Genomic DNA, 16,531 nt, shown 5'->3' on the forward strand with positions numbered 1-16,531 from the left:
AGCCAACAATAGTACAAGGCACATCCAGTGCATATATATATTAGATGTTGCAGATATAGCGATGTGTAGTACAATGGATGTCCTGTGGATGAAAGTGTGGTTAATATGGATATCCATTAGATTTTGTGGATATCTATTACATGTAATAAATATATCTGCAGGATGTTGTGGACGTCTGTTAGATGTTGCATATATCCACCCCTGACATTCCCACAACGTACCACTTGCATGTTCTGGGTGCATTTGTGACGATCTATAGTACATCCATACAATATTTTTTTGATAAATATGGATATCTAATGGACGTACTGAATGTCCAAGGCGCACCATATTATGCACATCTAATGGATTTATCTGGCTATCTGGGTAGGTGCTGAGTTTTTTTGCCTTCACAGACTCCCAAGGTGCAAATTTTCAAAGCTGATGCATTGTAATTCTCTACAGCAAGTCATATTTGTTGTTGTTGCAAATGACTCATAATTAATATATGGCTGGTCAAAATGGTTTTTAAGTAGAGGTAGGCAAATATCACAATGATAGAAAGCTGAGCTAGTTGGTAAGGATTCATTATGCAAGAAGGTGAGGCATGCAGACAGGACACAAGAGAAGAGAAGTGGACAACACAAACGCCGAACTAAAGGCAGCACTGAGGCGAGAAGAAAGAAGACACAAAACTCATCTGCGCAAGCTCTGGAATGGCATCACCACGTGTCAGTTGGGTACATGTGCTGGTCTACGTGAGAGATAACTGTTGAGGCACTTAATCTCTTCCTTGTGTAACGTAATCGAAGGCTGACTCATGCACACACTTTCACCATTATAGATATGCCATGCCTCTACCATAAGACGCGTATCTTCATTCTTGTGCCTGTACAATATCGCGCATTCATCTAACTCTGGCATGCAGTTACAATCTTGGCAATGTAGCGAAAGATTAGAAGGCGATCCATCGGTTAACGACCTTTTATGTTCCATTAGCCTCTGATTGATACACCGCCCTGTTTGTTCTATGTAGAACTGGCCACAGCTAAAGGGAACTTTTGTAAACCACACTGATATGAGTCAGTAAAACTGTTGTTCTTATTGTGCTTCACAGGACAAATATCTGTTCTTTTTTTCCTTTTACCTGCTCCTTTTTCCTCTGCATGGCAGCGCATATCTTACCTAGCTTATTGGGAGCAGTGAAAGCAACATTAACATCATATCTACTTGCAACTTTTTTAAGCCTGTGCGACACTGAATGAATATACGGAATAGCCACTACTCTTTTTTTGCTACTACTGCTTTCTGTAATCACGTCCGTCCCTCTCGAAACAGACTTCTTTAGGCGCTCAGCCACAGTGGCCACCGCTACACTAGGATAGCCTGGTTCTAATAAGTGCCGGACCTGTGCATTAAAACTGGTGCTCATTTTGTGCATGCAGGATCTGGAGAGAGAAGACTTAAGGCACGGCATGGCAATTCCCTTTTTTACTACTTTGGAATGCTTGGATTGAAAATTTAACAATGCCTTCAAAGATCTTGGGGAGTACTGTCAACAAACGCGATTTTGTTCGAAGACCAAGGAAATGTCTAGAAACTGAATTACGCGCCGCTGAGGAAGTTCCTTGGTAAACTTTAATCCTCCTCCATAAAGTTGACATTGCTCACTTACTGAGGTAGCAGCAGAATCAAATTCTTCCCTATTGCAGAAAATCAGGTAATCACCAACGTAATGAAATATCTTGATAACGCAATCACCTAACATTTTCTCTAAGCAGCAGTCAACCTTAGTCAGGTAAATATAGCTAAGAATAGGGGCAACTTTTGAGCCAATACAAATGCCTGATTTCTGCAGAAACACACAGAAACACGTCAAATTTTTTTAGTAAGAATCAAATACAAACAGTAAGTATTGAATATTGAATAGTCAAATGCAGATGCATATATTTACAGCAGTTTATTTTAGTGTTATTAGGTACCACACTTGTACTAATTAGTTTGAAAAAGCGTCAACTAAGCTAAATAATTGGTTGTTGAAAAAGAACAGAAATTGTGGAAGAAAAAAAGCTGCTAAAGGACTTCTGTGCTGTAGACACATGTAAAATGGCCTGTTCGAAGGAAAACACCACTAGTTGTAGCATAAAAGATAAAACTGCTACATGACTAAACTGCAAGGCACACAAAATTAGACTACAAGCAAAAATTACAGCATTACATGTAGACTTATGCTGCAAAACCAAAAACAATGCTTGCATTAGCCAATTTGTTTCTGCATCGCTTCCAAAGCTTTTGTCATTGTCTCAATTCTCATAATTTGCGATACTCTGCTTAGCAGACAAAGAACCGTAACTTGACCTTTAACAGTAGGTTGTAGCGAAATAAGTTTTTATATTTGAAAATAAGGACTAGTTAATTTTCGAATATGAATAGTTAATGTGTAATATTCAACTCGTATTCAAAACTTCTAACATTCACCCACCCTTAGTTTTAAGGTAGTTAGCTTATAATCCACACACTTGCAGCAGTGCTACACTGCAAAAAGAACAGGATCTGCTTTATCTCTATGCTATCCCTATGACCTTGTTCAGTGTACTCTCAGCCTTATTACATTGCCCTGCTTACTTTACAACACCAAGTGTTCACACTGCAAAACTGTCATGAAGGCCTTTAACCTTTTCAGGGTCAAAGACCTAAATGCACGGCACTGCGAACAAGTCCCAAACGGTCGATGCTGCGATATTTCTGCTGTTTTCTGTATGTTTGAAAAATGCACCAGTCTTTCAACTCTCAGAAAGTTTCAGGCATGCATGGACTGGCTTGTTGTAACATTTTGTAGGGGTAATTTTTGGTGCAGAACGTCGCATTTCCCACCCTGGGCTAGTGCTAAAACCAGCAGGAATTCTCAGTGGTCAGAGAGAGAGGGAGAGAGCTAGTGTAGTTGAAGATGTCAGACCTGCTATATGCAGAGTTCTCATATGGGATGTTCAAATTGACACGAACAGGACAAGAAAATAAGCAAAAGCACAAATGTGCTAAGGAAGAACTAGGAATACGCAAGCAAATCAAACCCAGGTGACTGACAAGAGACCAGAGAAGGTCCTGGCTGTCATAAGTATAACAACAGGGCCTTTGTGGTTCAACTTTTGTCTGGGGCCCTAGGAAATTGCTAGTATGTATTTGTGATCGTGTATTAAGTGAAATCTATTATACTGCTAGTTATGTGGTGGCCTAGCAGCAGCTAAGCATGTGCTCCATAGCACATGCGCAGTATCGTGAGGCAGTGCATACTTCGTGCACACCAGCAAAATGAGCTGTCCGAGCATTGGTTGAGACTTTTCGTCGGCTACGCAAGTGCTTCGTCTGTCCTGTGCTCTGTTTTGTGTGTCTGTCAGCACTCAAACAAGTTCACCACAAATAGCCAACCTGAACAAGTCACCACACTAACATAAATGAAAATTGTGAACAGATTGTAAAATGCAACTGTGGATCACTGTTTTGTACTCAAGCTGACTCAGAGCGTCCAGAATACTAGAAAGGAACACTTGGTGAGATCGGTGCTGTACCTCGTGGATGAGTAAAGATTCCTAGACAGCGCTGTACACTGCAGCTTTTGTTCTGTGTGCACTAATTCTATTTTTCTGCTCGTGTGCAATGCTTATTGTAACTTATCTTTATCTGCAGATGAGCAGCTTGCTGGTTCAAGCTTATTTTAGTTTATCAAAACATGATTACAAGCATAGAATATGCAGAAGGGGATCCAAAGGTCAGGCAATTATACTGGGACACTCTGGTCTGCCTTTTCCATGTGTCCATACAAGATCATAATTCAATCCCAGGGTGGCATTAACGTTAAAGAATGGACAACCCTTGAACTTGAGTGCCCCAGAGCCTCATCACAGCCAACAACCACATTGTGGCAGCCCATGCCATCATGGTATGCATCGATCCAGGAACGAATGTTGCCCTATAGCTGGCACACCTCACAAAGAATTCGCCATCACTTTGGCAGACAAGATTTCACCGTGGCGGCATGCGCATCAGCACCAGCAGACTCGGTCTGGGATGTGGCACACGGCGTCCCCACAGTTGCCTACAAGGAAGACCTCCTCGGCTACTTCTCGGCCCACAGTCGAACCATCCACAAGTACTCTTTCATATTGTGTACACTGGTGGCCAATAACGCTGCACCCTCTACCGCTACAATGCAAAGGTATGCATTGTGCCATACCATGCTTGCAAGGCAAGCATTATGGTGTCCACATTGTGCTTTATGCAAGATTTAGTTAAAGGTGATGATGCATAGCTTGTGCTTAGAGTAAAAATGGAATAAAATACTTGTACCTTCTAGCTGGGATCCATTGTTGTTGCCACATTTTTACACATCGTTTAGTATTCAACTTCAACACAGTCTGCTGTGTTGAATACTGTTTAAATAACTTTGATCGCATAAATCAGATATCGCGACTACAGAACGCAGGCTTTCCCAGTTCTATGATCACTTCAGTATGCGAAGCCATTTTACAAAAAGAGAAAAGAAATTCCAACGCTTCCCAAAAAGAAAATAAAGATAGAAGACAAGCGCACATGGTGCCATACCTACACAAGTTGTCACACAATCTGAAGAAGGTTTCCAATAGACATAATATTAATTTGGTTTTCAGTGCCCCGTGTAAGTTGTCCTCGATATGTAATTGCATGAACAAGTGCAAAAGGCACCTGTGCACCACAAATCATAAAGTTCGTTTCACTGAGTGCAGGCGTAACATCATCTATCAAATACCACTCAGCTGTGGAAAATCTTATATAGGTAAAACGGTACAGTGCTTCAATGAAAGAGCTCGTCAGCACAGCACTAACCTAAAGAATGGCTATGGGAGTCATTTAGCTGGACACTAGTAACAAGTGTCAATGCACCCCCATAATTGAAAAGACACAATTCATAGGGAAAGGAAAGCGAAATAGTAGGGGCCTTTCATATAAGAAAGGAAGGAGATAAATGTGTAAGCACTCCCTCTCTTGCCTTGTCAGAAAAATAAATCACATTTTTGGAAGAAAGATTAAAATGTTGTTGATTTGCAGATGTTTTTACGACTGATGTGCGCATGCCTGTGCTGAAAAAGGTATAAATGTCCGGTGAATTTTAAATAAACTTCCAGTTGGCAGTGAGCGCTTGTCTGTGGTATTTGTTTCCTTGTGTCCTCGTCGTTTTTGCGCTGTTTCACCTCAGTTCTAAGTATGAAACAACTAGCCCTCATCAAGATCTTACTAATGCAAATCCCTTATGGCATCCCTCATAACCCACAGCCCATCGCTAGAATGTTAAAGCTGAATGATTATTGCATTACCATGTCTTTTTCTGAATTCCAAATTCTGACTCCTTGTTTGCAAAAAGTGCCACAAATAAATGTAAGTACTATAATCACACCTTTACATTGCATTGTGTTTTCTAGTTGGCCAACTTACAGTCAACCCAAGTTTTATCTGTATTAGCAATGCTCAACATTTTTATGTTTTTGCTGGTTGCAAAATTACTCTGCTTGTTTCTAGTACTATTACTGCTCTATATGATGTGACATTTCTTGTTGATTGAGAGACACACACTTTAGTTTAGGTGTGATTTTGCTGGTGAGCAGCTGTCGGAGGTTATTAGCTTAAAAAACACGGCGCGAGGATGGCCAGCTGGGAGAGTTAAATCTTTCCTATTGTAGTAGCACATTGAAAACAACAGAAGAGAATGACAGATAACTCTCTGTTGTTCTCTGTGAGCTGCTACTATGGATGAGGAAGTGCCTTACATTAAATTAAGACCCATGACCCAAGTACAGGGTAAACCACTGTTGGAGCACATCATAGCATGGCCAGGGCTCTGTGAAGTCCCGGCTGCCGGTGCCTGGGCACCAACTCGGTGCGGACGCACAAAGCCATGGGATGGTACGCTCCGCACATCGTCTGCTACTGCCAAGTGCTGGGCCAACATCAGCCACTAGCTTGCACGTTCCTTCTAAAACTGGCCAACCCTGTATAATTTGAGATTTCTCCACTGCCTATCTCTCCACTTTAATGTGTTGGGCTCGAAAACCAGGCATTTGAATGCTAAAATGGAATACTAACATACCCAACCTTACCTTCATTCAGGCATCCAAGATTTGCAGAAAATCTGAGCCTACAACTTCCAAAGTGTATGTTGGCAAAGGACACTGGGTAACAATGGTATGTAGTCCAACAGCTCTGCCACCATACCTGCTGGCCAGCTCTGTTCACACACAGGTGGCGCCATCTATCGACTGCGTCGCACACCAGTCGACAGCACGCACAGTTGCATAGCTGAGAAGTGTGTGTACAGGGGGGCCCTTTACGAAAGGGAACATGCGAGCGCATGGCCTGCTCTCTGCGGAGGCTGCTTAGAGCGTCAGCAACAGGCAGCAAGGGGAAGCACATCTGCTTCTAGTGCAAGCTATTGGTGGCCAGAATAAGCAGAGATGGCTGATAGGCAAGCGGCTGCTGGACTGCCTCCCACGCCAGGTGGATGTGCAACAAGTGGGGCCTGCAATGCAATGTCTGCTGCTAACAAACCCTGCTCAGTACGCTAGCACACTGGAAACGTTTAAGGACCAACATATGCCCGCTAATTAATAAGCACTCCCAGTATATTTTAATGCGTATGCATTTTTTAGCGAGTACCGCAGCAAAATCTGTCCGCCACGTGAACAGCCTAATGCGTTTTCAAAACGCTTGTGGTTTGACTAGCGACAGATTTTTAGAACTTCTTCATTTTTATGTTAATTCGACTTACGCAACTTGGGAAGGAAACGTTGTCAAACAAAAAGATGGCATATGCATTGGGTCATGTATTGCTTCCTGCTTAAGTGACTTGTTTCTAGCGAACCGCGACCAGGTTCTTGATGAACGCCTAAAAAATGACACCGACGTCGTGAAAGTGTTCAGATTCGTTGATGATTTTCTAATCATTTTAAATAACAAACCAGACAATTTTGACTCGCTGGTTTCAAAAACCGTAACCTCATTCACTAAAGTGTTGTCCCCTTTGTCTTTGACACATGAAGTCCCCATAGGCAATTTCATAAGGTTTTTAGACTTGGGATTGTACTTTTATCCACAAATGACACGCTGGAGCTATCAGCCGAGAGGCAATAAGCCAGTCCTACCATTTCATTCCGCTCATTCAAAACTTGTAAAACGCGCAGTAGTCACATCGTGTTTCAACAATTCTTTCACGAAGTCATGTGACCACAAAATGGAAGCCAGTTTCAAAGAGCAGGCCAAGCGCCTGGCAGATTCTGGTTACCCGATGCGTATGCTAACTTCTGTCGCGGAGGGCTTAAGCAAAAAGTGCAAAAACGCGTCGAATGCAAGCAGTACCAATGCTAGAGCAAAGAAAGTTGCTGTGGTACCATACATTCATTGCATTTCACATAATCTCAGAAGTATAGCGGCGAAATCGGGAGTAGACATGGTTTTCTCTGCCCCTGAGCGTCTACAGAAGCTATGTAAACAGGGTAACATAGAAAATAACAAAAGGCACTTATGTTCTACCCAACATCGCAAACAATTTGTAACCTGTACTCATAACATTGTCTATGCCATCCCACTTTCATGCGGAAGAACGTATATTGGTCAAACCGGCAGATGCATCAACGAGAGATTAAAGGAGCATCAATATAACGTCACTAAGGTAATCTCGGATCATTTGAGTATTCACTGCCGAGATTGTTCCTGCAAGCCCATGTTTGAAAGCACTTCCATTCTGTATAAGGCTCATAGCAGGATGACGAGGGAGATTGTAGAGGCCTACGAGATAGCAAAATTAGAGCAAAAGTGCGTAAGCAAGCCTTCGGTGTCACTATCGGAAAAGGAGATACGATTCCTTGGTTTGTCTTTGCGACAATTGTAGTACATGTTTTTTCTTTTTTCTTTTTTTTCCCCTTGCCTTGCACACGTGTCCGGTTCAACGAAATGTACCACTCAATGTTCTTTTTGCTGTTACGTTTGTTTCCGCTCGCACGGTATATATTTATCTATGCGTGCGAAAATAAAATCTATAGTTGAAAGTGAAGCACTGTGTCTGTGTATCTGTTTCTTTCTTCGTCCTCGTCCAGTCACGCTTATACACTCTACCATGGATTCTAACCAACTAGCCCGCCAATGTGTTTTAGCCAACATAAATTTGGTTGTGGACCAACTTGAAATTTGGGAGTTGGTTAACTTAAATTTGGGGGTGGCAACTTAAAATTTCGGGGTGGGCCAGCTTAACATTAGGGTGTGGGCCAACTTGAAATTTGAGAGTGGGCAAACTTGACCTTTTGGGGTAAGCCAACTTTGGGGGTGGGCCAACTTGAAATTTGGGGGTAGGCTTATGCACACTTTGACAACTCCAGTACAGTTTCTGCATACTGTTTTGCAGTACAGAGCTCTAGCTCCCCACTCCCCCCATAGCGTCAATAAACCTCACTTGATTCAGAGCGGTTTAGGAAAGATGTGCATGCACTCAGGTGAAACTTTAGCTTAGGTAACTAAACATAATTATTTCGTTAATTATTCAGGCAGTTATTTTAATTATATTTGCTCAATTATTTAATTAGCCTTAGTTAATGTCATGACATACATCTGATCCAATTAACGATAAATATTAATTAGGTCTAATTAAACTTAAGGCACCCTTAATTATTTCTAATTAGGTTCCGTTTATTTAACAATTAGTAACTCTTGATCAGTCTGATAATTTAACAACTTTATTATCCTCATCCTCTTAATCCCCATTATGCTTAAGTAATTTTATTGTAACTATTCTTTTTGTCTTATTAACCAAACCCTAATACCACAGTACTCACTATACGTAGTCATAATCACAAATCTCATTAATCATACGCAGCCATAAGGCATTCTCATATACACTTCCATGAAACATGTATACCTATGCATGCAGTGCATCGTGTCACGCGTCACAGGCAGAAAAACAGACGGATGGACGGACAGAGCTCCGAGGGAAGTAGCCCTAGAATGCTTAGGCATTTATATAGGTATGCCAGAGTGCCTAATAACTACCGGGCGTATGTTGGCGATTCCACGTTGCCAGTGCGCTTGCACACCCAACTTGGTTTGCTAGCAGCAGACGCTGCGTTGCAGGCCCCGCTCTTTGCGCAACAGTGATGCCAGAAGATGGGGAGGGGCTGGTTCCAGCTAATTCTAGCAGTCGCTTGCCTATCGGCCATGCCTGGTTATTCTGGCCAGCGATAGATGACATCACAAATGGACGTGCTTCTCCTTGCTGCCAATTGCTTGCGCGCTAAGCAGCCTCCGCAGAGCACGAGCCACGTGCTTGCGTGTTCCCTTTCATAAAGGACCCCCCTGTACATATTGTTACGTGTGGAAAGACACAGACGAAAGATGCTATTTACACGCTATTTACACTGGACCCAGGCAGCCAGGCTGACACTCACTCGTGCCAAGGGCACCGACCAACTTCTTTGTCGTTCTCGCGGCGGCTCCTCTCTTGAGCATCGCTCCATGATACCGTAATAATATAACTGCCAGTGCATATCACGTTTTGGCAAAGCAAAGAGGTTATAAAATGAATTATGAAATCCTGAAATTTTGAAAATTCAGCTGCACTGATTTATTCAGTGACGTAACTTAGTGTCACAAACTTCTGCACGACAATTGCACTTCAAGAAAAATTTAATTGAAAAATTTCATTTCATTTCTCTTTGAGCATCGCTCCATGATACCGTAATATTACCCCCCGGCGGCAAAAGCACCGTCACGGTGCTGTTAAATATCCAAGGTGCACGGAGAGTTGTAGGGCTTCAGTCGGGCAACGTGGACAATGTCACTGGTTGTCACAGCGTAGGACGTGGTGGTCGTGGCTAGAGCGATTTCATAGGTGACATCGGTCACTTTGCGTATCATGCGATATGGGCCTGTGTAACAGGAAAGCAGTTTTTCACAAAGGCCGACTTTACGCGATGGTGACCAAAGCAACACGAGGGCGCCAGGCACAAAATGGACATCACGGTGATGGAGGTCGTAGCATTGTTTCTGTTTGTCTTGAGACACTTGTAGACGAGCACGCGCAAGTTGGCGAGCATGGTCAGCATGGGCGATTGCATCACGGGCATAATCGCTAGTTGAAGCTGTGGCGGACGGAAGCACAGTGTCCAGTGGTAGCCTCGGTTCTCGGCCATACAAGAGTTAAAACGGAGAAAAGCCTGCAGTTTCGAGACGGGAAGAGTTGTATGCAAAGGTAATGTAAGGTAGAGCCAGGTCCCAGTCACAGTGGTTGTCTGAAACGTATTTGGATAGCATGTCTGTAAGGGTGCGGTTCAAACGCTCAGTGAGGCCGTTCGTTTGAGGGTGGTAGGAGGTAGTAAATTTATGCTGTATTGAGCAGGCACGCATGATGTCGTCAATAACTGTGGCCAAAAAGGTGAGGCCGCGGTCTGTAAGCAATTGACGCGGAGCACCATGCATCAAAATGATATCATGTAGGAGGAAGTCTGCAACATCAGTTCCGCAACTGGTTGGAAGAGCACGGGTTACGGTGTAGCGGGTCGCGTAGTCCGCCGCGACTGCAACCTACTTGTTTCCTGATGTGGATTCTGGAAATGGGCCGAGAAGGTTCAAGCCGACACGATGGAAAGGCTCGGCAGGGATGTCGAGCGGCTGCAGGTAACAAGCGGGGAGCTGGGAAGGCTTCTTGCGTCGTTGGCAAAGTTCACAAGCGGCGACGTAACGCTGTACGGAACAGGCAAGGCCTGGCCAGAAAAAACGGCGACGTACACAGTCATAGGTTCGAGATACGCCGATACGCCGAGGTGTCCTGCCATTGGTGCGTCGTGAAGCCCTTCTAGAACGGTGGAGCAGAGGTGTTTAGGTATTACAAGCAGAAACTCAGAGCCGTGCGAATGAAGGTTACGACGGTACGGAGTATCGTCACGGAGGACGAAGAGACGTAGAGCAGCATCGGCCGGAGAGTGTTCAAAACAGTTGATGAGTGCTCTGATGTAGGCGTCACGGCGTTGCTCGTCGGCGAAATGAAGCAGCTGGGATACAGAGAATACGCAAGAAGCACTGGCAGTATTGGAGGAGTCAGAGTCGTCAACCGGGTAACGCGACAAACTGTCAGCGTCTTGGTGCAGGCGGCCAGACTTCTACACCACGGAATATGAAAATTCCTGTAGCCTCAAAGCCCATCGACCAAGCCGGCTTGTAGGATCTTTTAGCGATGAGAGCCAGCAGAGAGCATGATGGTCAGCGACTACGGAAAAAGGGCAACCGTAAAGGTAAGGGCGGAACTTCGCAACCGCCCAAACAGCAAGGCATTCGCGTTCCGTAATGGAATAGCTGCGCTCCGATGGTGCTATGAGGCGGCTCGCATAAGCAATAACGCGATCCTTGTCACGCTGATGCTGGGCTAAGACGGCACCTACGCCATGACCGCTGGCATCTGTATGTAATTCTGTAGGGGTACCAGGGTCGAAGTGGGCGAGAATGGGTGGTGAGGTTAGAAGAGTGACGAGACGAGAGAAGGTGGCGGCCTCTCCAGTGCCCCCACGAGAATTGTACGCCTTTGTTCAAAAGATTAGTTAGGGGTCTAGCAATTGTCGCAAAATCTGGAACAAAACGACGAAAGTACGAGCATAGCCCTACAAAACTTCGAATGTCTGCGGCTGTCTTCGGAACCGGAAACTCTCTGGCATCCGACTTTTGTCGGTATCGGGCTGTACTCCGGAAACGTCAACGAGATGGCCCAGAAGAGTAATTTGTCGGTGGCCAAAACGACATTTGGATGAGTTAAGTTGCAGCTTCGCCTTTTGAAATACATCAAGTATAGTTGTGAGACGCTCAAGGTGAGTGTCGAACGTTGGCGAGAAGACGATGACGTCGTCGAGGTAGCAGAGGCATGTGGACCATTTGAAACCTTGGAGCAAGGAGTCCATCATACGCTCAAAGGTGGCAGGGGCATTGCATAATCCAAACGGCATTACTTTAAATTGGTATAGGCCATCAGGTGTGATGAACGCAGTTTTTTCTCTGTCCATATCGTCAACAGCGATCTGCCAATATCCCGAACGAAGATCAATAGACGAGAAATAGCTGGAACCGTGCAGGCAGTCAAGGGCGACGTCTATACGTGGGAGCGGGTAGACGTCCTTCTTTGTAATGTTGTTCAGATGACGGTAGTCTACACAGAAGCGCCACGTGCCGTCGTTCTTCTTAACCAACGCCACAGGTGACGCCCAGGGACTCGATGAAGGCTCAATGATGTTTTTATCGAGCATTTTGTTCCCTTCATTTTGGATTACTCGGCGTTCCGACGCAGAAACTCGATACGGTCGTCGGTGAATAGGCGCAGCATCGCCAGTAAGAATCTGATGCTTGACCGCGAGCGTCTGGCCTAAAGGGCGATCGTCGAAGTCGAAAATATCGCGGTAGGACGATAATACTTGGCAAAGGTCTTCAGCCTGCATAGAGGACAGGTCAGTCGCAACCATTTTCTTTATGTTGGTATCAACGCCCGAGGCTGGCGCGAGGGGCATGCTAAGCTCGCGAGAACTAGAGTTACTGTATGTGCTACCACAGGTAGCACATACGGTAGCATATACAGTAACTCTAGCGAGAACCATCGGGCGATAACGCTGCCACGTATTGGTCGCTGAGACAATCAATGGTGGCAAGGCAAATACCTTGCGGTAGAATTTGCTTTGCCAATCGAAAGTTACAGACAGGCATGCGAGTGTGGTTCGCAGTAATTGTAAGTATACTGTGAGGCACGGTGACGTCATACTGTATAGGGATGTTGGGCAGAGGAGTGACGAGGTACTCGCTGTAGTGTCCATGTATAGCACTCTTAGGAATGAAGGAAGGAAACCCTGGGGTTCACGGGGGCTTCCAAGATAGCTGCAGTTTCGTTGAAATAAATGTGTGTGCGTTCCCAACAGAATCGGCCGTAATCAGTCTCCAATGCTCGAACTACCATACGTTACAATGGCGACGAGGATGCGTCTGAACTTCGTGAAGGCTGCCAAGCAACGATTTTAAGCAGAATGAAGATACCAACACACATTGTCGAAACTTCTACTTTGCGGTATGGCGCACAACATGCTTCCATCGTTCCCTTTCTTTGACGCGCTTGCCACTGACGCCAACAACGTCGGCACCGTGTGGTTGAAGTGGGTGAAACGCTTCGAAAACTTCATCGTCGCCTGCGGTATCACAGCCGATGCCCGGAAGACGGCCATACTACTACACTACGTGGGGGAAGAAGTGTATGACACATACTGTGCACTACCCGATCCTCCCGCAGCCGCAGCTGCGTCTACCGTTTCAAGCACCGGTGACACCGCAGCACATAGGAAGCTCGATCACTATTTCGCACCCCGAGTAAACACTACCTTCGAGGTTTACCGCTTCCGTCAAGCCAAGCAAATGGAAAACGAGTCGCTCGACGCATTTTACCATGGCCCACGTCAACGCCGCGGCCCACGTCAAACGGCCCACGTCAACGCCAGAAGCCCGGTGCAGCCTGGCCACTCCAGAAGCAAGTGGCGCTGTGCCTGTTCCTTAGACAACACCTCCAACGTCCCTCCCTGCCGAACAGGCTCTCTCTCCCCCAAGTCCGCCGGTCTTACGGAGGTCTACCCGACAACGAAGACCTGTGCAAAGACTGCAGTTTTAAAAGAAAGGGAGAAGTGATATGAAGTGCTGTGCCACACGTGTCAAACATGATTCGTTCTTTTTATGTTGCGTCATAGGCAAGCAGCCTATATATCTAGTTCGCTGTCACTGAAATAAAACAGTGCGGTACGTGCTCTTGGATCGTCTCCGTCACTCTGCCACCCGCTACAACACACGTCTACGCCGGTATGCCATGCAGCATGACCTCGACTTGCAAGGAATTCTCAAACAAGGCAGGTTATTTGAAGAGGTCGAGCACGACATCTCCGTGATCGAGCAAGAAAGCCGGCAGTGTAAGGAAAACTCGGCGTCAGCGTCTACACTTGCAGTAAACTCCGAGCGCACCTCGCGACCTCATCAGCCGAGCACCATGGGAAAGAGCCGTCACAGACTCGTGAGCCTCCGCGCCATCAACGGGCAAATGCGACATGCTGCAAGTGTGGATAAACCATGGCCTCACAGTAAGGGACGCTCTAGTTGCCCCGCTCTCGGTAAACGGTGTACTGCGTGTCACAAAACTGGACACTTTGCTAGTGTGTGTCGTTCAGCACACGAAGCCGTACACGCATTCGTGCGGGACAGCAGCCCCGACAGTGATGAACACGTTTTCATGACCTCCTCTCACTGTCACGCAGTCACGGGATCTCCACAGGTGGACGTGAAACTTGATGGCGAGGACGTCCGTTTTACAATTGATACTGGCGCTACAGTGTCTGTCGTCAGTTCGAACAGCTTAAAAAATCATTTAAGCAAGGAAACGCTGTCCAAGACATCTAAGAAAGTATTTGCTTATGGAGCAAATTCTCCTTTACTGCTACTTGGAAAGCTTGATGTTGTCATGACCTACAAGGAGAGCAGCAGCCATGAAACTCTCTACGTTGTGTCTGGAGACTGTGCACCACTGCTCAGTTTCTCTGCAGCTTCCAGTCTAGGACTAGTCCAGATCACGTATAGTGTGGGAGAGGTTACCAACAGACTGGATCCGAGGATGGCCTACCCAGACCTCTTCAAGGGAGTGGGCTGTCTAAAGGACTTCCAGGTGCACCTTCATGTTGACCCCAGTGTTCAACCAGTAGCCCAACCTCACAGACGCATTCCCTTCTCTATGCGAAACCCACTGGAAAAAGAGCTTGAAAGGCTACAGTCTCTTGGCATAATAGAAAAGACTGAAGGACCAACCCCCTGGGTATCGCCAATTGTGCCAGTATTGAAGCCACATGACTTCGAGCACATTCGAATGTGTTGACATGCGCTGTGCCAACCAAGCTATCCAGCGTGAGAGACACGTCACACCCACAGTGGACGACATCTTTGTTGCTTTGAACGGCTCCATCTTATTCTCTAAACTCAATCTGAAAGATGGGTACCACCAACTAGAACTTGACGCATCATCCCGTGCGATCACCACTTTCTCCACACATGCTGGGCTCTTCCGATACAAGAGACTCAACTTCGGAATCAACTCAGCAGCCGAAGTGTTTCAGGACACCATCCGTCAGGTTCTAACTAACATCCCCAACGTGCTCAACGTAAGCGATGACATATTGGTGTATGGAAAGACTGAGAAAGAGCATGATAAGGCTTTGAAGGATACACTGGAATGCCTACTTGCAAGTGGTCTCACACTGAACGTCAAGAAATGCAAGTTGTACCAACGGGAACTTACATTTTTCGGGCATGTGTTCTCCAGCAATGGTGAGCAACCGGACCCCACTAAGGTGTCTGCGATCTTGGGTGCATCACCACCTTCCAGCACCACTGAAGTGAAGAGTCTCCTCGGGCTTGTTAACTACTGTGGTCGGTTCATACCCAACTTGGCCCACCTCACCCAGCCACTCAGGAAACTCACGGCCAAAGGAGAGAACTGGTGTTGGACAGACATACAGCAAGACGCCCTGGACGAACTGAAGAGAAAGCTTTTCGAGGCCACAACTCTCGCCTACTTCGATCCAGGAAAGAACATCACACTCATTGTAGATGCTGCTCCTCTCGGCCTTGGTGCCATTCTCACGCAGACATCCGGAAGCGAAACCAGAGTGGTAGCATATGGGAGTCGTGCTCTTTCTCCTGTGGAGGCACGCTACTCTCAAACTGAACGGGAAATGCTGGCAGTGGTGTGGGGAATTGAGCATTTTCACACCTACTTGTATGGGACAGCATTCTGCCTACTGACAGACCACAAGCCATTGGTCAGCATTCTCAGCAACCCTCGCTCTCTGCCTTCAGCACAGCTGGAGCGTTTGGCACTTCGAATTCAATAATACACCTATGAAGTGCAACACACTAGTGGTTCAAGTAACCCATCTGATTACTTGTCCCGACACCCAGTAAACTCCACGTCACTATTTCGGTGCATGGAGTCTGTCGCCGAACAGTATGTGAACTTCATTGTGTCTCATAGCCTGCCTCGTGCCATGACCAGAGAGGAGGTAACCGAAGCAACGCTCGCTGACCCGGTGATGAACTCGCTCAAGAAAGCCCTAAAGCAACCCCAGCAAGGCAAAGATTGGAAGACCACAACTCTGATGCCCTTCTCTCGCGTTGCGACAGAACTGTCAGTTTCCAAAGAAGGCCTTGTGTTAAGAGGCACGCAGATAGTACTGCCAGCACAACTTCACACTAAGGCGGTGCATCTTGCACATCGAGGACACCAAGGCATTGTCAAGACAAAATAGCTGTTACGTGAGAAAGTGTGGTTTCCAGGGATAGACTCTTTAGTGGACCAGACAGTTAAGAGTTGCCTGGCATGCCAAGCGAACACACCAGTACACCATCGAGATCCCTTGCCAATCCAGGAGCTGCCTCGAGGCCCGTGGACTGAACTGTCGTTAAATTTTGCTGGCCCTTTCCCTGA

At 46.0% G+C, this 16,531-nt stretch overlaps 1 protein-coding gene across 1 annotated transcript; it reads left to right on the forward strand.

The window, feature by feature from the left end:
- Positions 1 to 14,515: 14,515 nt before the first annotated feature.
- LOC142575049 (uncharacterized) lies at positions 14,516 to 14,923 on the forward strand. Its single transcript, XM_075684015.1, has one exon. It carries the CDS (start codon positions 14,516 to 14,518, stop codon positions 14,921 to 14,923), a length of 408 nt encoding a protein of 135 aa, XP_075540130.1.
- The last annotated feature ends 1,608 nt before the right edge of the window (positions 14,924 to 16,531 follow it).

This window comes from Dermacentor variabilis, chromosome 3 (genome assembly GCF_050947875.1).
Source record: "Dermacentor variabilis isolate Ectoservices chromosome 3, ASM5094787v1, whole genome shotgun sequence".
NCBI classification, from domain to species: domain Eukaryota; kingdom Metazoa; phylum Arthropoda; class Arachnida; order Ixodida; family Ixodidae; genus Dermacentor; species Dermacentor variabilis.

What these genes read in the sequence shown, in the direction of transcription:
- LOC142575049 (XM_075684015.1), top strand. Translation starts at nt 14,516, where the DNA reads ATGACCTACAAGGAGAGCAGCAGCCATGAAACTCTCTACGTTGTGTCT.